We start from the raw sequence: 19,957 nt of genomic DNA on the forward strand, positions 1-19,957 counted from the left end.
CTGGACGCCGCCTTCGCTTCTGATCGTGCAGTCGTGCGTGCGTGTGGACTTGAGTCACGCACGGAGGCATAATTAGCCAGGGAGATACTGAAGAATCCTAGCAGCCGGATATCGCTCCGTTAAGTGTAACAAAAGATGAGAAATAAAAGAAAGATGCTTTCGCCCCGGCCCCTCCCCCCCGCGCTATCTCGCTTCCAGCTGCAAAGATGCTGTTGCTTGAAAGAGGCTGCTGGAGCTTTAAGAGCCGCTCCCCCCCCGCCTGCTCCTGACAATGGTCTGAGCCGAGCTCTGCTTCTCAAAGCAAAATTTGTAATATGCCATTTTTCCTATGGATGCTTCTCCTCCTGGCTGCTGACGAAGTGACCGAAGAAAATGCTGAGGTGCCGAGCAGCTTGTCGTGCCGGAGGACGAGCGCGAGGGCTGGGGGTTTCTCGGAGCAGCGCCGGTGTCACCATTGCTAGGAAGATGGTCCGGGAGTGCTCGGCTGCGTGAGTCCCCGGTCGGAGCCGGTGCAGACTGCGGTTATTATTGATCAAGTGCAATAGCAGACGCCGAAATAAAAGACACTAGGTACCGAACCCTTTATTTCTGAGCCAGACGTTCCCTTCTTAGCACCCACACCCTCTGGGAGGTGAGGTGCAAATGCAAAAAAGCTTGCGGTCTGCCTCTTGCTGCATGTGTTGTATGATTTAAATGTGTTTCTGTGATGGGAGTTGGGGAAATTCAGAGTAAAAATCAGGAAGTCAACTTCTTTTTTTATTTTTATTTTTTCTTTTTCTTCTTAATATACATATATATGTGATGGAGGGAGATGTGTGGCCAGAGGGATGTTAAAGAGCAAATAGTTGGAATGAGTCCTTTCTTTAAGGTGCTGTTGATGATCACCCCTCCTGTGCAGAAGTGCAGGATGCTTCTGTTAAAGGTGATATCATAGCTTAGTGAAGGCTGGCAGGTAAGGAGTTAACTAGGAGGAGGAATATGTGTGTAATGCAACTCAGACAATAGGAAGGATTTTCCTTATGGAATTACGCTGTGCTGCTTTAGAGCAATCTTGCTGAGAATTTTTGAAAAGTCATAATTATAGAAAGGACAGGTTTTATCAGTCACTGTACGTATTTAGCCATTTGGGGAAAAAATAATACCAACAGCATGTAAATGTAAAATATCCAGAATGATCCAATGAAATGAGTTTTCAAGCTGATGTCACTATGGACAGGCTAGAATATATGGTAGTTAAATTTCCACTTCTCTTTCTTGCAACAAAATTATAAGTAACTTGAAATGACTCCTCAACCTTGGTGTACAAACTCAGCAGCTGAGTATACAAAAACAAGCTTTTAGAACCAATTATGGACAAAAAGATGAAGGAATAAAATTAGATTCACATCTGAGGTGATAACCTTCAAGGTGAGCAAAATGCATGCTTGCCGAGGAGCCTTTGTCAGGCAGAAGCCAAGTGTTATTGTATCTTCTAATTTTCAGAGCTTGCCCCATTGAAGGAAGTCTGGCTGGTGAATTACTCCCAGCCTACATGAGAATGTAGAGATGTCTGTTACTGCATTCGTTTTTTAAAAATTAAGTATTTCCCAGACTCTTGGACAAACGAGACAAGAGATGTCAAGTAGGGTGGGGTCCAGTGAGAAGAAAGAGGACAAATTTGTCATTTTCCACTTTTATAGCCTATTACCACAGATAATTCAAGTGGTTTTAGAAAAAGTCAGTATTGGGGATGCACTTTCAAACCTCGTTCATACATGATTATCATCATCTTTAGATTAGAAGATACATGAGGATTGCTATCAGTTCATTTGGTAATGCTTCATATAGTAACTCTAAGGGTGGGCATGTACTGTGCTATTGGCAGCAATTTTTGTCCGTTCACTCATCTGGATATGTAAACTGAGCTGCAGATTTGTAATTGAGTAATTGGTTCACTCTTGATGGAGACATCACGCTCCTAACTATACACTGGCTGCAACCTGAAAAATCTTTCATGAAATGACAATGAACCACATTCTTTTCCCCTCTCACAAAACAGATCACTTCAAACAATGGTTGTTTTTTACCAGTTAAATGCTGGTTCATGATTTCTTTTAATATTGTAGGCACTGGTCTAATAACATTTGACAGGCTCACTGGTCAAACATAACATACATTTGTGATCTTTATGCTCCTCTTTGGAGGTAGTAAGATGACAGGTTAATGGCTTGCCTACACTAGTGACTTTCAACCATCTTTATAGATGTATCCAAATTCATTGACGTTCCTGATAGTGTTGCCATAAACTTAAGCAGTTCTTGCATTAGCCTCTATGCAAATCATTGAAGAAAAGACCGAAATAGGAACCAGTCAACCTAGAACAGATTTTTCCACACATTTTGTAGTAGATATACAACAGATGAGGCAGAGAGTGTACTTAGAGAACTTTAATGCTCTGTTTCACAGGCTGCCATTGTGTATATATGGCTATGACACCTGATTATTTCAGGTCTAGAAATACTATTCAAATAAGTCCTTAGGTTTCAATGAGCTTATTTGCTTCCAATTAGAAGAATTCTAAGAATATTACATTGCCGAAGTGCCACTTGTTTTCTAGGGAGCATGTATGTGCCTGTATCCTGCTTCTGCTTCAAAACCTCTCAGAGGTCACCAAGGTAGTTGTCAGGTGTTACATGAGTTCGGTTACCTACTAAAGTCTCCCAGAGTTTAGAGCACTTGGTGTTCTTCCTGAGCAAGGGAGTTGTCATGTCTGCTCTGTGTCTCCTAAAGAATGTAAGAAAGTGTTTGTGTATTAGCAGTAAAATACCGGTGATTGAAAACAAATAGCACCTGTATTATATAAGTATACATAGTATTATATGGTATATATAAATACTTTGAGAGTAGCTGGTAAAAAATGCAAACTTTTTACTGCAGAGATAATCATTTCAGTATCAATGGGGTTTTTATTTTTAAAGAAAACCACATTTTGAAAGTCTTTTGGTTGACTTGGATCATTCAAGCATAGTCTTAACTATGCTTGTCAGGCAGGTCAGGCTTTTTATTGTGAAATAACACACTTCTCTCCTTTGAATAAGAAATATGTAATGCATTTAGGTATTAATGAGACATCTGTCATCCTTTCCCTCCATTCCTTTTTCTTCTTTGCATTCCCAAATCCAGAGAAGTATTGCACAGAATAATTTACATGAAGGCTTATTTGGTTTTCATCAAACTCTGTGGTCTTGTGGAGGAGTTTAAGCTACTATTTGCAGTCCCTGCATAGCCACTGAAACAAATTCTAACTCCCTCAGTAGTCTTTCTGGAATGCCTGTGTACCTTTGCATGTAACTCAGTGTACCATCAGTCATACCCTGAAGGAGCAAGATGCTCTCTGTCTTGTTCCTCAACTGTTCTTGAGTAACAAGATGCTCAATGAAGATCTTCATTATCCCCTTCCATTCCTCCCCCGACTTCTTTTCTGGCTCATTTTTCTGGGGGCAACTGCATGCAGTTCTTTACTGTCACAGAGCTGCATGGACTTGCTCGATGGATGGTTGGGCACTGCTGATGTAATTAGGTATGATTTGAGATATCAAGACAGGAAACTAAATGGGATGCCTAATGTAGTCTTTCTTTACCCTCCATGTGAACAGAGTGTTGGCACAGTAAATAACTTCAGTGGGAATTTACTCAGGCTGCAAAGCTGGCTCCTGATAGCTGGTTGCAAACTTCTGAGTTTATTCCACTTAGCATCAGGTAGCCTTTTCTTTTGAGAAGAAAGTAACACCATATTTCTTTGTCCAGAGGATTCTTATTTTTATTTGTGGTTTTGGGTTTGTTTGTTTGTTTTAAGAAAGAATAGTGTTAGGAAGTTTGGTAGGTTTCTTGTTTTTTTGTTTTATTTCTCTTGTTTTTTTGTGTGTTTTTTTTTTCTTTTTTCTCCTGATGAGAATACTTATTAATGTATTGATTTCTCTTTAATGGCACAGTCAGAAAGCTTTCTAAACATACTGAGTACCTGATGCCTTTATATGTATTGTAAACATCGTCAAGATAGCAAAGCCCTGAATAAGAAAAAAAATCATGTTCCAATTTTGGGAAAAATATTTTATAATTTATTATATTTGCCATTTCTTGTGATTTCAAAAAAAAAAGAGAGTGTACCTATTAACTACTGCTATTGCTTACATAGGTGTTGCCCTGCCTACCTAGGCTTCAACAGTGTTTTAATATTCTAAATTTTTTTCTTTTTCATTATTTGCTTTACAATGATTCAGGTAAAAGATGTAAAGCATTACTATCTTTCTTCAAGCTTTTGTTTGTTTGTTTGAGATACTTGAATGATAAATAAAGCCAGAATGTAAGTAGAATCATTAGAAGCTTTTGAATGAGACTTTTGAAATTCTGAGTTTAAACTGTTCTGAGATGAGGCGTTTTATGATCCATTGTAATACTTTAGTTTATTCTTCTTGTGCATGTTTTCTGCCAAAGAGCAATTACCTGTATTTTCTATATTTTTGAAAATGTGACTGAAGCATAGCTGAGCTTTATTTTTTATTCATTAATGGCAATTTTATTTAATTTTTGTAGAGGTCTTCTAAGTACGTTGAATCCCCCATTCTCTACAAGGCAGGCCATGCTAATAAAATCAAGAAGGTTTTATTGTAAGAATATAATGAGATGAGCCACAGTATGCAGTTTTTTGTTTCTTTTTGTGATGTTTCGTGTTTGTTTGTTTTTAAGATTTATTTCATATTTTCCTTCAGCCTTATTTAAATGTATATTAAAATCAGAGTATATCCAGAAACATGGATTACTCAGAGTGGAAGGGACCTGCAAAGATTGTTTGCACCAACTCCTTGCTCAATGCAATGCCAGAATAAGATCAGATTGCCTGAAGTAAGCTTGAAAAATACAAAGAAAATTCTATGATTATTTTACATGTCTGAAGTTTAAAGCAGATATTTATACACTCCAGCTTTGCTTACATTGCATCACATTGCCTGAAAATTATAACAGAATTTACTTTGCAATTTAGAGTTGTGATAGTGCAATCTAGTGTTCCCTTGCAAGCTTTAAAGAAAGGATTCTGATGCTTCATGCACATCACTGTTCATCCCCCATTTTCTGACAGCTCTGAATTCTTTTTCACTAATAGGATTCATCAGAAATGTGTTTTGTAGTATTTGATTGGAATGTATTGATTATTAAAAGGAATATTATACTGTAAAAGTGGGAATCTTAATGCAGCAGCTGTCACATGCAGACCAAATGGAGATATTAAAATACTTGTGAAGACTAGGTGAAGATATTTTTTGTATTTGAATTTCAGTGTGAACATGATCTTAAATGAGAAACTAACAACCTATTATGTTGTACAAAAACAATCCAGAAATGTGGAAGGCTGGAAAACTTAATTCTGAATTTTTTGATAGTTATAGAAGTCAATTGTTTGGCAAGGGAACAGGATCTCAAAACACTGGCTGTTAAGCACAAAGAGAAAATAAGGAATAGCCAGATATCAGTGTATCACTGTATTTGTTCTGTTCAAGAGCCATGGTTCAGAAAATCAAGATCTATCAGCCTACCAATGTTTGAAGCCATTAAGATTGGAAGGTAAAAAGAGAATTTAATGATGCTCTATACTTTATCCTGCTGAGTTCTGTTCTGAGTGGAATTGATAATCTTCATGGATTAACATAAAATATATACTTAAGACAAATATCTGCTGTGCATGCATGGATCTGGTATCCCTTCACTGAATCTAAATCCAGTAAGTCGGGATGCTTTCATCCTGTTCCTACAAAAACTAATTCCTTTATGTATGATCAAATGTATCTTAGATATATCAAAACTTATCTGAACTCACAGATCTGCCACAAAAATACATGTGGCACATTAGATCTAGAAGTGGGCCTGCCAATTATTCTGAGGCTTTGAGAATTGCAGACTTGAATGTGGCTGTGCCTCCCCCCCAATAATACAGTTGAAAAATTCTTATATTTTTCAAAGACAGAATGACTATATTTGGCTATTTTGCTAGAAAAATCACCTAATGTTTTTAATGTTTGAAATCCTTCTCATATGAGATACAACTTAAATCCGCTGGATGGTGGACATTGATAGCAGATTATCTTGACTGTGATCATGCAGGATGTGTGGGAACAACCAGGGACTAGACATAGCCAGCATGGGTTGATAAAAGACGGATCCTGCTTGTCCAATTTATCTACTTCTACAACCAGGTGACCTGCTTAGTAAATGAGGGAAAGGCTGTGGATGTAGTCCACGTAGATGTTAGCAAAGCTTATAACTGTTTCCCACAGAAGCTGGCATCCTGTGGCTTGGACAGGTTTACCCTTGGCTGGGTGAAAAACTGATTGGAGAACTGGGCCCAGAGAGTGGTGGTGAATGGAGTTAAATCCAGCTGATGAGCAGTCATTCATAGGGATCAGTACTGGGGCCAGCCCTGTTTAATAGCTTTGTTGATGATTTATACTAGGGAACCCTCAGTACGTTTGTATATGACACCAATCGTGCGTGAGGAAGGACTGATCTGCCTGGGGAGAGAAAGGCCTTTCAGAGAGTTTGGATAGGCTGGATCTATTGGCTGAGTCCAGCTGTATGACGACACAAGACCAAGTGCCAAGTCCTGTATTTTGGTTGCAAAATCCCGTACAGTCTTGGAGCAGAGTAACTGGAAAGCTGCACAAACAAAAAGGTTCTGGGGATGTTAGCTGACAGCAGTAGTGTGCCAAGGTGGCCGAGAAGGCCAATGGCATCCTGGCTTGTATCAGAAATAGTGCAGCCAGCAGGAGTAGGGAGGGGATCATCCCTTTTTACTGAGCACTGGTGAGGCTGCACCTTGAGTATGGTATTCATTTTGGGCTCCTCACTACAAGAAACACATTGAGGCTCTGGAGTGTGTCCAAAGAAGGGCAACAAAGCTGGTGAAGAGTATGGAGCACAAGTCTTATGAGGAGTAGCTGAGAGAGATGCAATTGTTTAGTCTGGAGAAGAGGCAGCTCAGGGGAAATGTTACTCTCTCTACAACTACATGAGATTGTAATGAGGTATATGTTGACCCTTTTTCACAGGTAACTAGAGATAGGATGAGAGGTAATGAACTTAAGTTGCGCCTGGGGAGGCTTGAATTGGATATTAGCAAAACATTATTCTCAGAACATGGTGAGGTAGTGAAACAGGTTGCCCAGGAAAGTGATGGAGTCACCAATCAAGGCGGTTTGTAAAAAAATGGCAGATATCACACTCAGTAACATACATGGTCTAGAGCAATCATAGGCATGGGTTGATGGTTGAAGTAGTTGATCATAGTGGTCTTTCCAACCATAATGATTCTATGTTTATCTCAGATTTACTGTCTGTGATTAGTGCATAAAGAGCAGGTAGTTACAGTGATGCCTTTTGTCTTCAGTCTGTAAAATATTTCTATTATATTATGAAATTGGAAAGGAAAATTGTTCAGGTTTGGGGTTTTTTAATTACCAGAATGAGGTTTAAAATTCAGTTACTTAGCAGGGAAATAAGAAGTTTCAAAAAATCTTCCCCAGTTGGAAATTTATAAATATGATTTAAATTATTGAGGGTGTGACCACATAAACTATCAGACCTAACTGTTCATAGCAATACTATTTTTGCTTTAATGTGAATTCCTCAACTGTTTCTATCTGCATTGTGGATGGTTTCTCTATGTGCTTTTGGTGTGTGCAAACTAGATTCCTTTCAGCTATAATTAAACTGGAAGCTTGCTCTTAAAATTAATGTTCTGACCCCATGTGTGAACCACATCATCATGTGGTTAACTGAGGGTTGACTAATACATGGGCACCATCCAAAGATGCTAGAAACTGCACAAACTCATAGAACTCCCTGACGTGATCCACTTGCTATATAAAGAACCAGACGCATATGTGTCCTCCAGTGCGTCCTTAGCTGTCAATCTTCTACTACTAAATTGTGATCAGTCTGTTGCTAAAACTTCCTTCTCTATTTACTTTTGTCAGTTTAATGTTCTTTCTCTGCTTTACCTGCCCTATATTTTGTTGTATATTTTTTCTTTTTTTTCCCCTTTTTCCTCCATTCTCTTAAAATCTTTCAAAAATATTCTTATTATTTTGATTTCTTTCTTCTATCTAAATAAAGAGTGCAGTGAGGTCCTGGGGCTTGAGCATGGCTGTGTTCTTGAACGTGTGCTGGAAGAAGACCAGAGGTTTTTGGGAACAGTGTTAAATGGTAGCAGCCTCAGAACACTGAAAGCATCCCATTTACTGGCAGGTGTAAGAATGATAAATGCCAGATAAAGGGTTGTTGTTTTATTCATTTGTTTGTTTTAAAGAAAAGAAAAGAAAACAATGCTTTTCTAAAGACAAACAGATACAAATCATTGTAATTCAAGACAGCACTGCATATCTTTAATGAAAAGATGCAGAAAATCTTTGGGAGCCCTACGATAAACCTGAAGTTATTTGAAATTTTTTTTATCACTTTCTTGATTGATGTAGAAACACCCTCACAAAGGACATTCCCTTCAGAGTTGTTTCAGCTGGCTCCTGCAAAAGATCTATGTGCAGGGCTCCCCTTTTCCTTCCTCTTCTCCACTGCAAGATCAATACATTCTGTCTTTCTAACCCTGATGGCACTCCTGATCTGGCCAAGGTTAGCCTCCTGCTTTTCTATATTTTCCTCTAAGCTGAGCACAGGAAAAGGGAGAGGATGCATATAGTTCTGGGGGAATAATGGCATTGATCTCCAAACAGTGAGAATGCAATGTACATTACCAGTCTGAATGCAAGAACTGCTGTACCTTTTAAATATTCTCCTGGGACTTTGAGCTGTGGGAGAAAACTTCCAAATAGTGACTGCCTACATCAAGATCTGCCCACCTGCTCCCTGCCTTATCTGTGGTCTTACTCATAGCCCAAGTAAGTTACTTGTGCCACTCAGGGAAGTGCAGTGCAGGTTTTCAAAATAGGCACACTGCATTGTCTGCTCCCCTCCGTAAAGACAGCAGCTTACAGGGAGGTGTATATGTTAATTCCCATATCCCCAAGATGACTGTAGGAGATTTTATTTTGAAAAAGGTACTAAGGTAGCAACAACTGTCTGCACAGAGATTTTCTTAGCTGTTCACCTCAACACTCCAGCAAGTGTGAAAATTGGACTGTGTTCATCATTGCATAATGGCAGTGGTAGTGCATACTTTACCATTCAGACCACAATTTTCATCTGCATATAAAGGACATTGGATGTAAGGGCTTATCTATGAAAATCCACTGGGGCAGCAAACGTTCCATGGTATGTGATGGGCCACCTTTTGGTAGAAAAAAACAGAGTTATGATCTGAGTTACAGTCCTTGATCTACATTTGAAGAATAAGCATGCAGAGACCTTAGTCTCTGAACACATGGTACATACTGAAAAAGTACGATCTAACAGAAAAGGGCAAATGGCATCGGATGTTTTAGTTTTCTCCTTGTGCATTGTCAACTTGACCATCTCAAAGTGGTTAGTCCAAGTGGGACCAGAGAGAAGGCACTTCAGATGGTGATGACACTCTAGGTGTGAAAAGTGCTCCCTACAGCACTGCACAGGGATCATGCAGGCAAAGTGCTGCTGGTAGTACCACTTCTCAAAATTTGTGTGGACAGTGGGCAAAGCAGTTACATCAGGAAGAACTCCCAGAAACTTCTGTTTTTCTGCAGGCAAGTTGAAGTTTATTCTGCTGGTGAAGCTGCAGAATTCAGTATCCACCTCTGTGGTACCTCCCATTACACACTATCTGTATTCAAAAGAGTGGCATGTAACCTGAAGATCAGTTTGTAGTGGTGCAAATGTTTTTAAACATATAGTTGTTTATGATGATGGAGGCACTGATATGTTAATGTCATCTCTGTATGAAAAGACGTGCTTCCTAATGGAATCTATAGTTTAAAAGAGGCAAAGACTTCTGGAGTAGAAAATTTTGAACTTCATGAGTAATGAAGTAATTCAGCATTGAATCAGGTAATCCCAAGTAAACTTACCTGGAGATGTGAAGAGCTTCAGCACCTATCCTTTTAAAATAATATCTGCTTCTCTTGCACCTAATTAATTGCTAACGTGAAAAGTGAATAATAGCCACAAATAACTTTCACCTTGCCACCATTCCAGACAGAGGATCAAGATTGATCAGCAGTGAAGATATTGCTTAGGAAAGCTGTGCGGTAGTAGTCGATAATTCATGCTGAAATACCAATGTTTGGTGCTAATTTTGCTAGTTATCACATCTGCTGAAGAAATGAAAATGCTGTTAAATTTTACATGAGCATTTTGAATGTGGTTGGGACCAAAAAAGCTGTTATTTCACCAGTAAATCATGGCAATGTTAGCACAAGAATTGCTTTTGGTTTAGTGATGGTGGGAAAAGTAGGAAGAGTTACAGTTGCCTTTAATGAACTAAATAGTGTCTTAGCCCTTTTATTTCCTGTGTATGGGAGGTTTTTATGTTACATTCCGTAACTACTTTTCATGGATTTCACTGTCAAAAATTCCATTTTCTTACTTTAAAAAGCAGGCCAGATTTAAGAATATGTAGAACAATTCAGTCATAGTACTGAGAGTGTAAAATTGTGATGCTCTTATATGATGGCACATCTAACAAAGGAAGTGCATCAACAACATGCATTTTAGACAAAGTTGAGGTCTATAAGGTCCACAGCAAACACTTAAGTAAAAGGTTTTAACTTCCACTAGATGGATGAGAAGCACCTCTGTCCCACTTTCTGAGACAAAAAGGCTTTCAAATAATAATTTTCAAAAAATAATTTTCAGAAATTAATGCTCAACTATGTGAAAATTGTCTGCTGTACTTAGTCATACTAGAAAAACAACTTCTGATTCTTTGGGTGCCTTTCTGTTTATCCAGTAGATACCATCTATTGCTAACACAATCTTTTATCTGATGATTTATTTTTTTTTAAATCTGAGCTTTGAAAGCCATTTTGGGGATTTTTTTTTTTTCCCCCATCTACTGAGTGCATCTTCATAGCATAAACTCCTCACTGTATACAAACTGAAGTTTTGATAATCGATGAATGGGACACAGTGATACTATTTGCATGGATTTGAACAGTTTTTAGGAAACAAACAACAGTGATTCTCTCCCTACTAACTCAATTTGCACAAGATATCATGCAGATGATAATTAGCAGAAGGTTTCTAGTTCTTGACCTCTTGCTGAACAAGCTCAATAGAGAATATTTTTCCCCGAGGGTGGGAATAACTAGATAGAAAAAATAGATTAACCTAGCATTGTTAAGGCATCATGATACTGGATCAATGGTTAGCCTGAGCTGTACTGTAGAAATGCCTAGAGCAGGACAAAATCCAGCAATTACTAACAGCCATTGGCATCAATACCAACAATTCAGCAATGGCATTAAGTAAGAGAAGGAGACTGCAATTGCAGAAGAAGTCTTTTCTGTCATTTTAAAAGAGCATTTTTTTTTTTTGTAAAGCTATTAATAATTTAAAATACTGTGTTATCCTCCATCTCCTTCCAGTCCCTCTTCCCTCGCTTTAGGAAACACATTCAATATCTTTGTTGTGGGGAATTACTCGCGGTATTTAATCGCTGTGTATTGACCGTCTGATTAATATTGAAAGTACAAAGTTGAGATGAGGGGACAATGATATAGTCTATAACTGTGTCCATGTGACAGAATTAATTCCTCTTATGAAATCTCCTCTTTTTTTTTTCCTACTGAAAACCTTTTTCTTGATTTGTATTTTTTAAAGAGATGATGTGCGAAGTGATGCCTACGATAAATGAGGACACCCCGATGAGTCAACGGGGGTCCCAGAGCAGTGGCTCGGACTCGGATTCTCACTTTGAGCAGCTGATGGTGAATATGCTGGATGAAAGGGACCGTCTCCTTGATACTCTCCGGGAGACACAGGAAAGCTTGTCGCTTGCACAGCAACGCCTACAGGATGTCATATATGACAGAGACTCCCTTCAGCGACAGCTTAACTCTGCACTGCCTCAGGTATGTAGCTTATAAAGATCTTTTCAGGTTCACCAGTTTTCTGGTTAATGTCACTGACTTTAACCCTAATCAGTATATATTCCTTGTGGTCAAATTCTGCTCTCATTGAGGTTGGCTGCAGAATTCCTATGGATGTAACAGTACTTAGCTTGTTCTCCATGAGACCTGTTTTCTCTTCAAAGTTATGAACAGGAGTAATGCTGTTAGCTTCAAGGAGAGCAGGATGAAGGCCCAGAGCTACTGATTCTTTTGGCTGTTGCTCTAGCATTTACAACACATTAGGAGTTATTTAAACTCAAGATCTAATGGGGGAATAAAGAAAAGAGAATGAGGAACTTTTCTACGAACTCTATCTCAGATAAGAACTTCTAACTAGCATTAGAGCAAATAAAACTAGTGTACAAAGGTTAAATAAGGTATTGCACAAAACCCGAAAACCAAATATTATCTTTTATTCCCTTTAAAAATAGTTGTAGGAGTACCATTTTCTAAAATAACTTTCTATCCTTTTTTTTTTAGGAACTGAAAATGCATTATTTCAGTTACTACATTAATATTATATTTCAGCATTTTATTCCAGAATAAAATTAGCTTTCAATATATTAGAATTAAATGTAAAAATACATCTTAGTTCAGCCAGTATATCTATCCTGAGGTTGGAAATATGCCACATGTCAAAAAGCATTTTTCTCAATATTAATTTCTTTGCATTGTCCATCTATCACTTGCTAGAGGATCTACTTGTAACCAGGAGAGCCCAGGCATCATACTTGTCTGGGGAGAGTTGTGTACCTGTTATAAAAGGGCAAGAGAGAAAGGAAGAGAGAGGAAGCTTTATGATTAGAAGAAGGAGGTGGTGAGGATTAATCAAATCAGTAAGAAAATCATTAAAGACAGAAAAGGAAAAAGGCATTCTCTGGGTCTGGAAACAGAAACAGCTGCTTAAGAATATTGAAAATATTGGGATGGGCTTAAAAAGAGAGGTTGTAATTATTTCAAGTTCTGGTTTTGCACCCCAAGCATTATTCTCAAGCAAGAAGTATTGGCTGCACTTCACTTAGGTCAAACAAAAATGAGCAGCAATGATCCTGATATACAGGAAAATCAGTTTGGTTTTGGTTTTGTTTTTTTCTAATTTGTAGGCAGTAGACCTTTTCTACAGATGTCTCTTCATAGAAAAATGTTAAAAAAAAAAAAAAAAAAAAAAAAAAAAGCAGAGATTCTTTATTCCAAGAGTTCTTGCTACAAGTCTAAAGAAGAGGTTCTGTATTTGTGAATCCTCCCATTCTGTGCATTGCATAGCACGCAGGCACTCATCGCTGAGCCTATAATGAGCTTTCTCATCGAGGACAAGCAGGTGTCTGATCATTAATGTTTCTGTGTTCACTCAATTTAGAAGAATACACAAGTACTGAGGACTATTTAGTTACAATCTGACATCAAATGAGTCTTGCTTTATCTGAACATGTTCCTTTTAGCTTTTGATTTCTTAAGTCATTTTCCAAACATGATTATTTACATAGTACTTTGCATCTAAAAGGTATTTATATATATATATCGACAAAGTTACACTCCAATACTTTTTTGGTTAGGGTACTGATTTTGTTTATCAAGAAGTAGTTGATAATATTATCTATAAAAATCATTGAATATTCATAAATAGAATCTGAAAAAAAGGAACCCATACAAAGATGGAAGTATAAACAAACAACTGAAAAATTCTGTCTGATTGGAAATAATTAATGATATTAAGTATGAAAGTTGGTGTATTAGTTTGTGCTGTTAGAGCTTCAGCTGTTAAAGCAGTAGCCACAATGCAAAATACCAGTTTAAATGGCTCTAGGTTTGTATACTGTTCTGTACTGCAACAGAGCAATGTATAGTTAGCTGTTACTTTCAAATGTGAATCAGAAAAATATAGTTGCTATGTTATATTTTTCTATAATTGAAATAATTTTTATTTCTATTATATTAGCTGTCATAATCTTATGAACTGCTATACTTAAGGAAGGAGGGAAAAATGAGCAGGCAATTACAAAACCATTAGAGTAAACATAATAACAGAAAAGTCTTGAAATCTTATTTTGGAGGAAAAACTAATAATTTGAATAGCTAACTTAAAAGTATTACAAGGGTTTACCAAGATTATCTTTACAGAGAATAACTTGACATCACTTTTTGATATGGGATTTAATAATGTGTGAGTATGGAACTATGAAATCTGTACAATCACATAAGAATTGGAGTTGGAAGGCACCTTAAAGATCATACGGTTCCAAACCTTCTGCTACAGGTAGGGGCACTTCCCACTAGATCAGGTTGCCTGTGGCCCCATCCAACCTGGCCTTGAGCACTTCCAGGGATGGGGCATTTACAGCTCTGGGAAATCTGTTCCAGTGCCCCAAAAATAAAGAATCTCTCCAGTGTGTTGACTGCACCACACAGTTTGGTGTAATTTGCAGACTTGACTGTGGGGTGCTCACTGTCTAATCAACAACAAACTAGCTATCCCTGTAGTAGCTATCTTCTGAAATGGCCACACTTCAATTACTACAGTTAAGATATAAGATGAAAAGAGTGAGAGGAAAAAAATATCACTTAGGGTAGACATTGACATGATGGAAAGAGGCTAGTAGAAGTAGCTCATTGAGAATGTGTTTTGGGATCAATTTTTGTTAATTGAGCACAAGTAGGAGTATGGTAGTAGCAGTTAAAAAATTATGCTCTGTCTGGCCTTTTAGTTAACAGTAGTAAAGAGGGAAGATACATGTTATGATAGTAGGCAACCAGTGGGAAGTAAATTTAAATAAGACAAGTATAATTTGGAAGTGTATTAGGTAAAATATTTCACACTGTAAAAGAAAAGTATTAATGCAATTGAACCGAGGGCTGGTTTGAAACTTACTGTCTTAGTATTGGCTCCGTAGTGACTGCGAGGTCATCTCAGGTTAGAAGGGATTCAGGAAAAGACTGGTAGAGCAAAGAGGCAAAAGCTTCTGCATGAAAAGACTAATTGAAGTTTTCTTTTTTTTCTGGGGAGAACTAAGTTGAGAGGGAATATGACTGATTATGTGAATTTTGTTGGAGAGACGTTAAGATGGAAAGACTAGGTAAAATGAGTGAAATGTTTTAAGCTAAAAATAATGTTGATGGAGGAATAGATTAATATAAGCTGCCATGAGTATGGATACATCACTCATCAGAAAATGATCTTGAATTATCTAGAAATGACATTCAGAATCCATCTTTCTCAGGCAAAGAAAGGAAGGACCAACTCAAACTGTTTCCAAGAGGAAGCTGCTGTTAAAGGCGTTATATAAAGCAGTACCTTTGGTTAACTTTGAACATTACCGAGAATACCTCTTCCTGTTGCTTTTTTTTTCAAACTTCACAGTGGAGAGATTATGTGAGATAAGTCAGAGTTGTAAAATGAAACGTGAGTCTGAATAGACTTACCAAAACTATTAGAGTTACATGGTTGTACAATTGAGTTGAGAAGTTTTGTGCGCGTATTTGGAATCTGCTTCACAAACAGTGTTACTTACTCTTTGCAAGGCTTTCTTTCTGTTGTCAACTGAAGACTCTAAGGGAAGTATAGATGAGTCTGCATTGCATGTTACCCTACAACAAGAATTTATTGTAATTTAGATCATGACTTGAGTTCAGCAAAAAAAAAAGTAAAATTAAAATAATGAAATACAGTATAACTCTAATGGGGAAGCATATGATCTAAATATTTAACATTATGCTATTATTTTATTGAAGTAAAAATAGTTATTTTCCTGTATTATAAACGAATGCTATATTAAATTGAAAATATACTAAATGTAGTTAGAAACTGTAAGTTCTGTTCTGAGTGGTGGAAAGAGGAAAATGTTCAGCTACTTTCTCAAGCAAATTTCACCATAATCTTATCTAAACTAAATCCTCTGGAAAATTTCACCAGTATTAGTTGGCCTGTAACCAAACACAGAAAAAATATAACTTACTACATTGAAAGGCATAACAAAATGTAAGAGTTACAGTAATAACCAGTGTTGTGCTCTGATAAACAGTACTGTATTAGATTTGTTTCATAGCTCTTTTATTGTTTCTTTTACTTTTTGAAAATAAGTTTCATGGTATGGAAGATGCTGAGGTAATATTTGTATGAAGATATACGGAGGCCATCACTTTCTCAAGTCAAATGTATCCATTTTGTTCATTAATAATGCAATGGCTCAGCGATTTATTTAGAAATTAGCCTTATATTCAAAGAATCACAGAATCTCAGAGTGGTTAAGAATGGAAGGAGCCTCTGGAGGTCACCCTGTCTGACCCATCTGCTCTACATGGTCCTCAACCAGGCTCATGTCCAGCCTTCTGGTTATTCCCAAGAATGGAGACTGCACAGTATCTTTGAGCAACCTATGCCAGTATTTGTTCATCCTGTCAGGAAAAAATCGTTCCTGATGTTCAAATGGAACCTTCTGATTTTCAGTTTGTTTCCATTGCCTCTTCAGTATTTTGTTATCAGAGAAAGGGTTAGCACTGGAGCAGATCTGTGTCTGTGCAAGATGAACAGTTCTGAGACCACTCTAGAAGACTTTATGATACTGAAATAGATCTTGATGATTGTCAAAGTCATTCTCCTTCTTTTGCCCAGCACTGGGAATTTAGCTAGATCTCATTTGACTCATTATCAAAACGTTACTATAAACTTGTAACATCTTTTGAGTTAATTTCAGTTTGAATCTGAACTTATATCAAAATTATATTATTAATGATTCTGAGAAAGTTAATTCTAAACTAAATTTTTTAATGCAGTGGCTTGGTTTCATGCCAAATGTTTTTATAATTTTAATTGAATACAAAATAATTTTAAAGTTCTTTGATTAAAAATAAAATATTGAATCTAACATTTTAAACTTTAATATAAATATCAAATTTTCTGAAAGTTTTGTGCTTATTTTGTAAGATAAGCAATTTTATTTATAATTGTGGTAAAGCAAATACCAAGTCCGATAAATTTTAGACAAATACTGTTACAAGGCTGAAAGGCCTGTGATCATCACAACCATAAAACAAATTTCACGGGTTAAGTATCTTTCCAATTAATGGAAAAATGGAATGCATGGCCCACATTCATTGACTAGTGTTAAAATATTTATGGAAATGAATAGATTTTCTTCAATCATTGAATAAGAAATCCTTTTTTTGAGAAGATACAAAGATTATGTAAATTTTATGCAGTGCTGAATGTGTTTTGATGTTTTCAAGTGGAAAAATACATTGGAGCACGGTTTCTGTTGATTTAAGGAATGCATAGTTCTAATTGAACAATTTATTTAAGTATATTCCCTTAATGTGTGTTTTGTTGTTCTTTACTGGACAATTTCTGGATTAATATACAGAGGATCTACATGATGTAGTGAGCTGTGGGTCAGCCTCTTCTCTCCTGTAAGTGGTGGTAGAACTAGAGGGAATGGCTTCAAGCTGTGCCAGGGGAGATTCAGGCTGGACGATAGGAAATACTGCTTTTCTGAAAGAGTGGTCAGGCAGTGGAATGGGCTGCCCAGGGAGGTGATGGAGTCACTGACCCCAGAGGTGTTCAAGGAACATTTGGACATTGTGTCAAGGGACATGGTTTAGTGAGAACTAGTGGTGACAGATGGGTGGTTGGACTGGGGGATGCTGTGGGACTTTTCCAACCTTGGTGATTCTGTGATTCTATGATTAAAATACTTAATGGAAATCTTTAACTTATGAAGGACCGTCTAATATAAAATGTACAGAAGAACAGTTTACTTGCATATTTCTATATGACTTTCTTTAAAATTTTATTTAAAATATTTTTACCAAGAATCCCTACAACACACAGGGAAACATACAATTTTAAAGAATTAAAGTGTTTTGTTTTTTTAAAATCTTGATAAGCAAAATGGAGAGGACTCTAGTTTTTTACTCTACTTATTATTTATTTTGTTTCCAACAGTTTAGTGCGTACTCTGATCCCATTGAATCTCTCTGGTGGAGATGTAAACACCTGGTTCTAATTAAACATCAACTGCTCAAGATGTTGCTATAAGTAATGAAATACTTTTTTTTTTTTTTTTTCTTAATTTTCTCCTAAATAACATCTTTAGCACAGTTTGAAAATCTGTTCTTTCTGGACATAGCTTTCTTTGGAGTGTGGATCTGCAGTGCTAAAAAAAAAAGCGCTGCAGTAATTTGATCTCTTGTAGCACCTATCAGATTTTGGCTAAACTCTAATTGTTAGTTACACTAAATCAGTCATAAAATCTGCAATAGAAATATACTGGTAGTCACTAAGGTTTTATTTCATCTAACAAGATATCACTAATTTGGAAATGCTTACTGGAGTCAAGATGGAAGGGAAAATCCAAAGAGGGAAATGTAATGACCTTGTTTTATTGAACCAGTTTATATAATTTGATCAATATTAAGCTTTAATAGCATTGTGATTAGAGAAGTTTGTTGATAGCCTTGCAGTTTCTTCCAATACTGATGAACTGTTGGGGATGGGAAGGATGTAGGAAGTCAGTGGGGACTTATTCTGAGTCTCCTTTTTTTTCTGTTCCTTTTCTGTTCAAATGTGTGTGCATATATAGCAACATAGATATAAAATTACACACCAGAAAAAATAGACAAATTGTTAAACAATTGAAAATAGTTTTTATCCATTTAAGACTACACACTTGCTGAGCAATTTCAGGTGTTATTGCTCGGGTAGAAATAATAGATTGACCTATTACATTCTTCTTAAAATAGCTTGGTTTCTTGTGATGAGGATGGAATAATGGCCTTTCTCCCAATTTCATCTATTTCTAGCTTTGTCAAAGAACATGTAATACTGCCAATGGCATCCTGCATGTTTGAATGAATAATCAGTTCTTTTGTTTTTTAAAGCAATAAAAGCTTAGGGGAGATTTAAGTATTACTTTCCTCCATTACCTATAGAACATGTACCAGTATCTGTTCTTTTCCCATGTAGAAGCAAATAAAATTTGTTTGCGTGGTATTAAATACCATTTTTTTTATGGTTGATGACCCCTAAATAATACTATCTGCCAGAACACAGTTTGGCTCTAGCACTGGGATAATTAGGACAGTGCTTTAGTTGGCTCCCCTTTAGTCTGTCTTTTTTTAAAACCTGTTAGCATACCTCTAAAATAGCACAATCAAACAGACATCTATACATACAAATAATTACTTGAATTCATTTCAAGTATGTTTATTTCCTTGCACTTGTTCTGTGTATCCAGTACTATATTGCAAGTGTGTAAACAGGAGACTTTATGTAAAAGCTGTGGACTTTGTAATAGAAATTTGGATGACTGAAGAAGACTGATGTGACAGTCCAGCAGATGAACATGCTTTTATTCAAGAAAGAAAACAGAAACACAAATATTTAGAGGAGGAGGAGCATGTGATGAATGCGTGAAGCTAACAGTAAAACTGTGTATTTCCGTTTCACTCTAAATCTGCTTCGTAAACAGTGTTATCAATTATTTTAGCTTAAACTAATCACATCAACTTCTGCACTAACTACTGATGCCACATTATCTCAATGCTTAAAAGACACATGACTAATTGTGGGAAAACAATAAAATTATATTGATCAACAGAATAGATAATATAATAGATATATAAACATATCCAATTTATAAATGGGGCCGTTGCCATGAAAACTATAGGCACTGTAGTTTTCGTAACAGCTATAGTAATGGTGAAGAAAAACTAGAAAAAATAATTTAATAAAGCTTAACTCCAATGGGATGCTTTTTTGCTTGTGACCTTGAAAGTGGATGGCACAGAGTGAGAAATCATCCAAGAAGAGCACTTCAAAACAGAAACTCAAGACAAAAGTGTAGCTTTGTGAGAACACACATTCCTTCAATAATAATTTCTCTATTAAAAACAAAGAA

General features: G+C 36.7%; 1 protein-coding gene across 6 annotated transcripts in view; it reads left to right on the top strand.

Moving 5' to 3' along the window:
• The first annotated feature begins 257 nt into the window (after positions 1–257).
• Positions 258–19,957, top strand: part of PPFIA2 (PTPRF interacting protein alpha 2) — a 280,430-nt gene continuing 260,730 nt past the window's right edge. For 3 of the 6 annotated variants that reach the window (XM_052669071.1, XM_052669073.1, XM_052669078.1), the window contains exons 1-2: positions 260–570; positions 11,779–12,029. In XM_052669071.1, coding sequence (XP_052525031.1) covers positions 11,781–12,029 — 249 coding nt within the window. In that variant the 5' untranslated portion in view covers positions 260–570; positions 11,779–11,780. Of the gene's footprint in view, positions 571–11,778; positions 12,030–19,957 lie in introns of all 6 variants that reach the window. The other 3 variants (XM_052669069.1, XM_052669070.1, XM_052669072.1) reach the window with 2 other exon arrangements.

The sequence above is a fragment of the Tympanuchus pallidicinctus genome, unplaced genomic scaffold, assembly GCF_026119805.1.
Source record: "Tympanuchus pallidicinctus isolate F22 unplaced genomic scaffold, pur_lepc_1.0 scaffold8, whole genome shotgun sequence".
Taxonomy (NCBI): domain Eukaryota; kingdom Metazoa; phylum Chordata; class Aves; order Galliformes; family Phasianidae; genus Tympanuchus; species Tympanuchus pallidicinctus.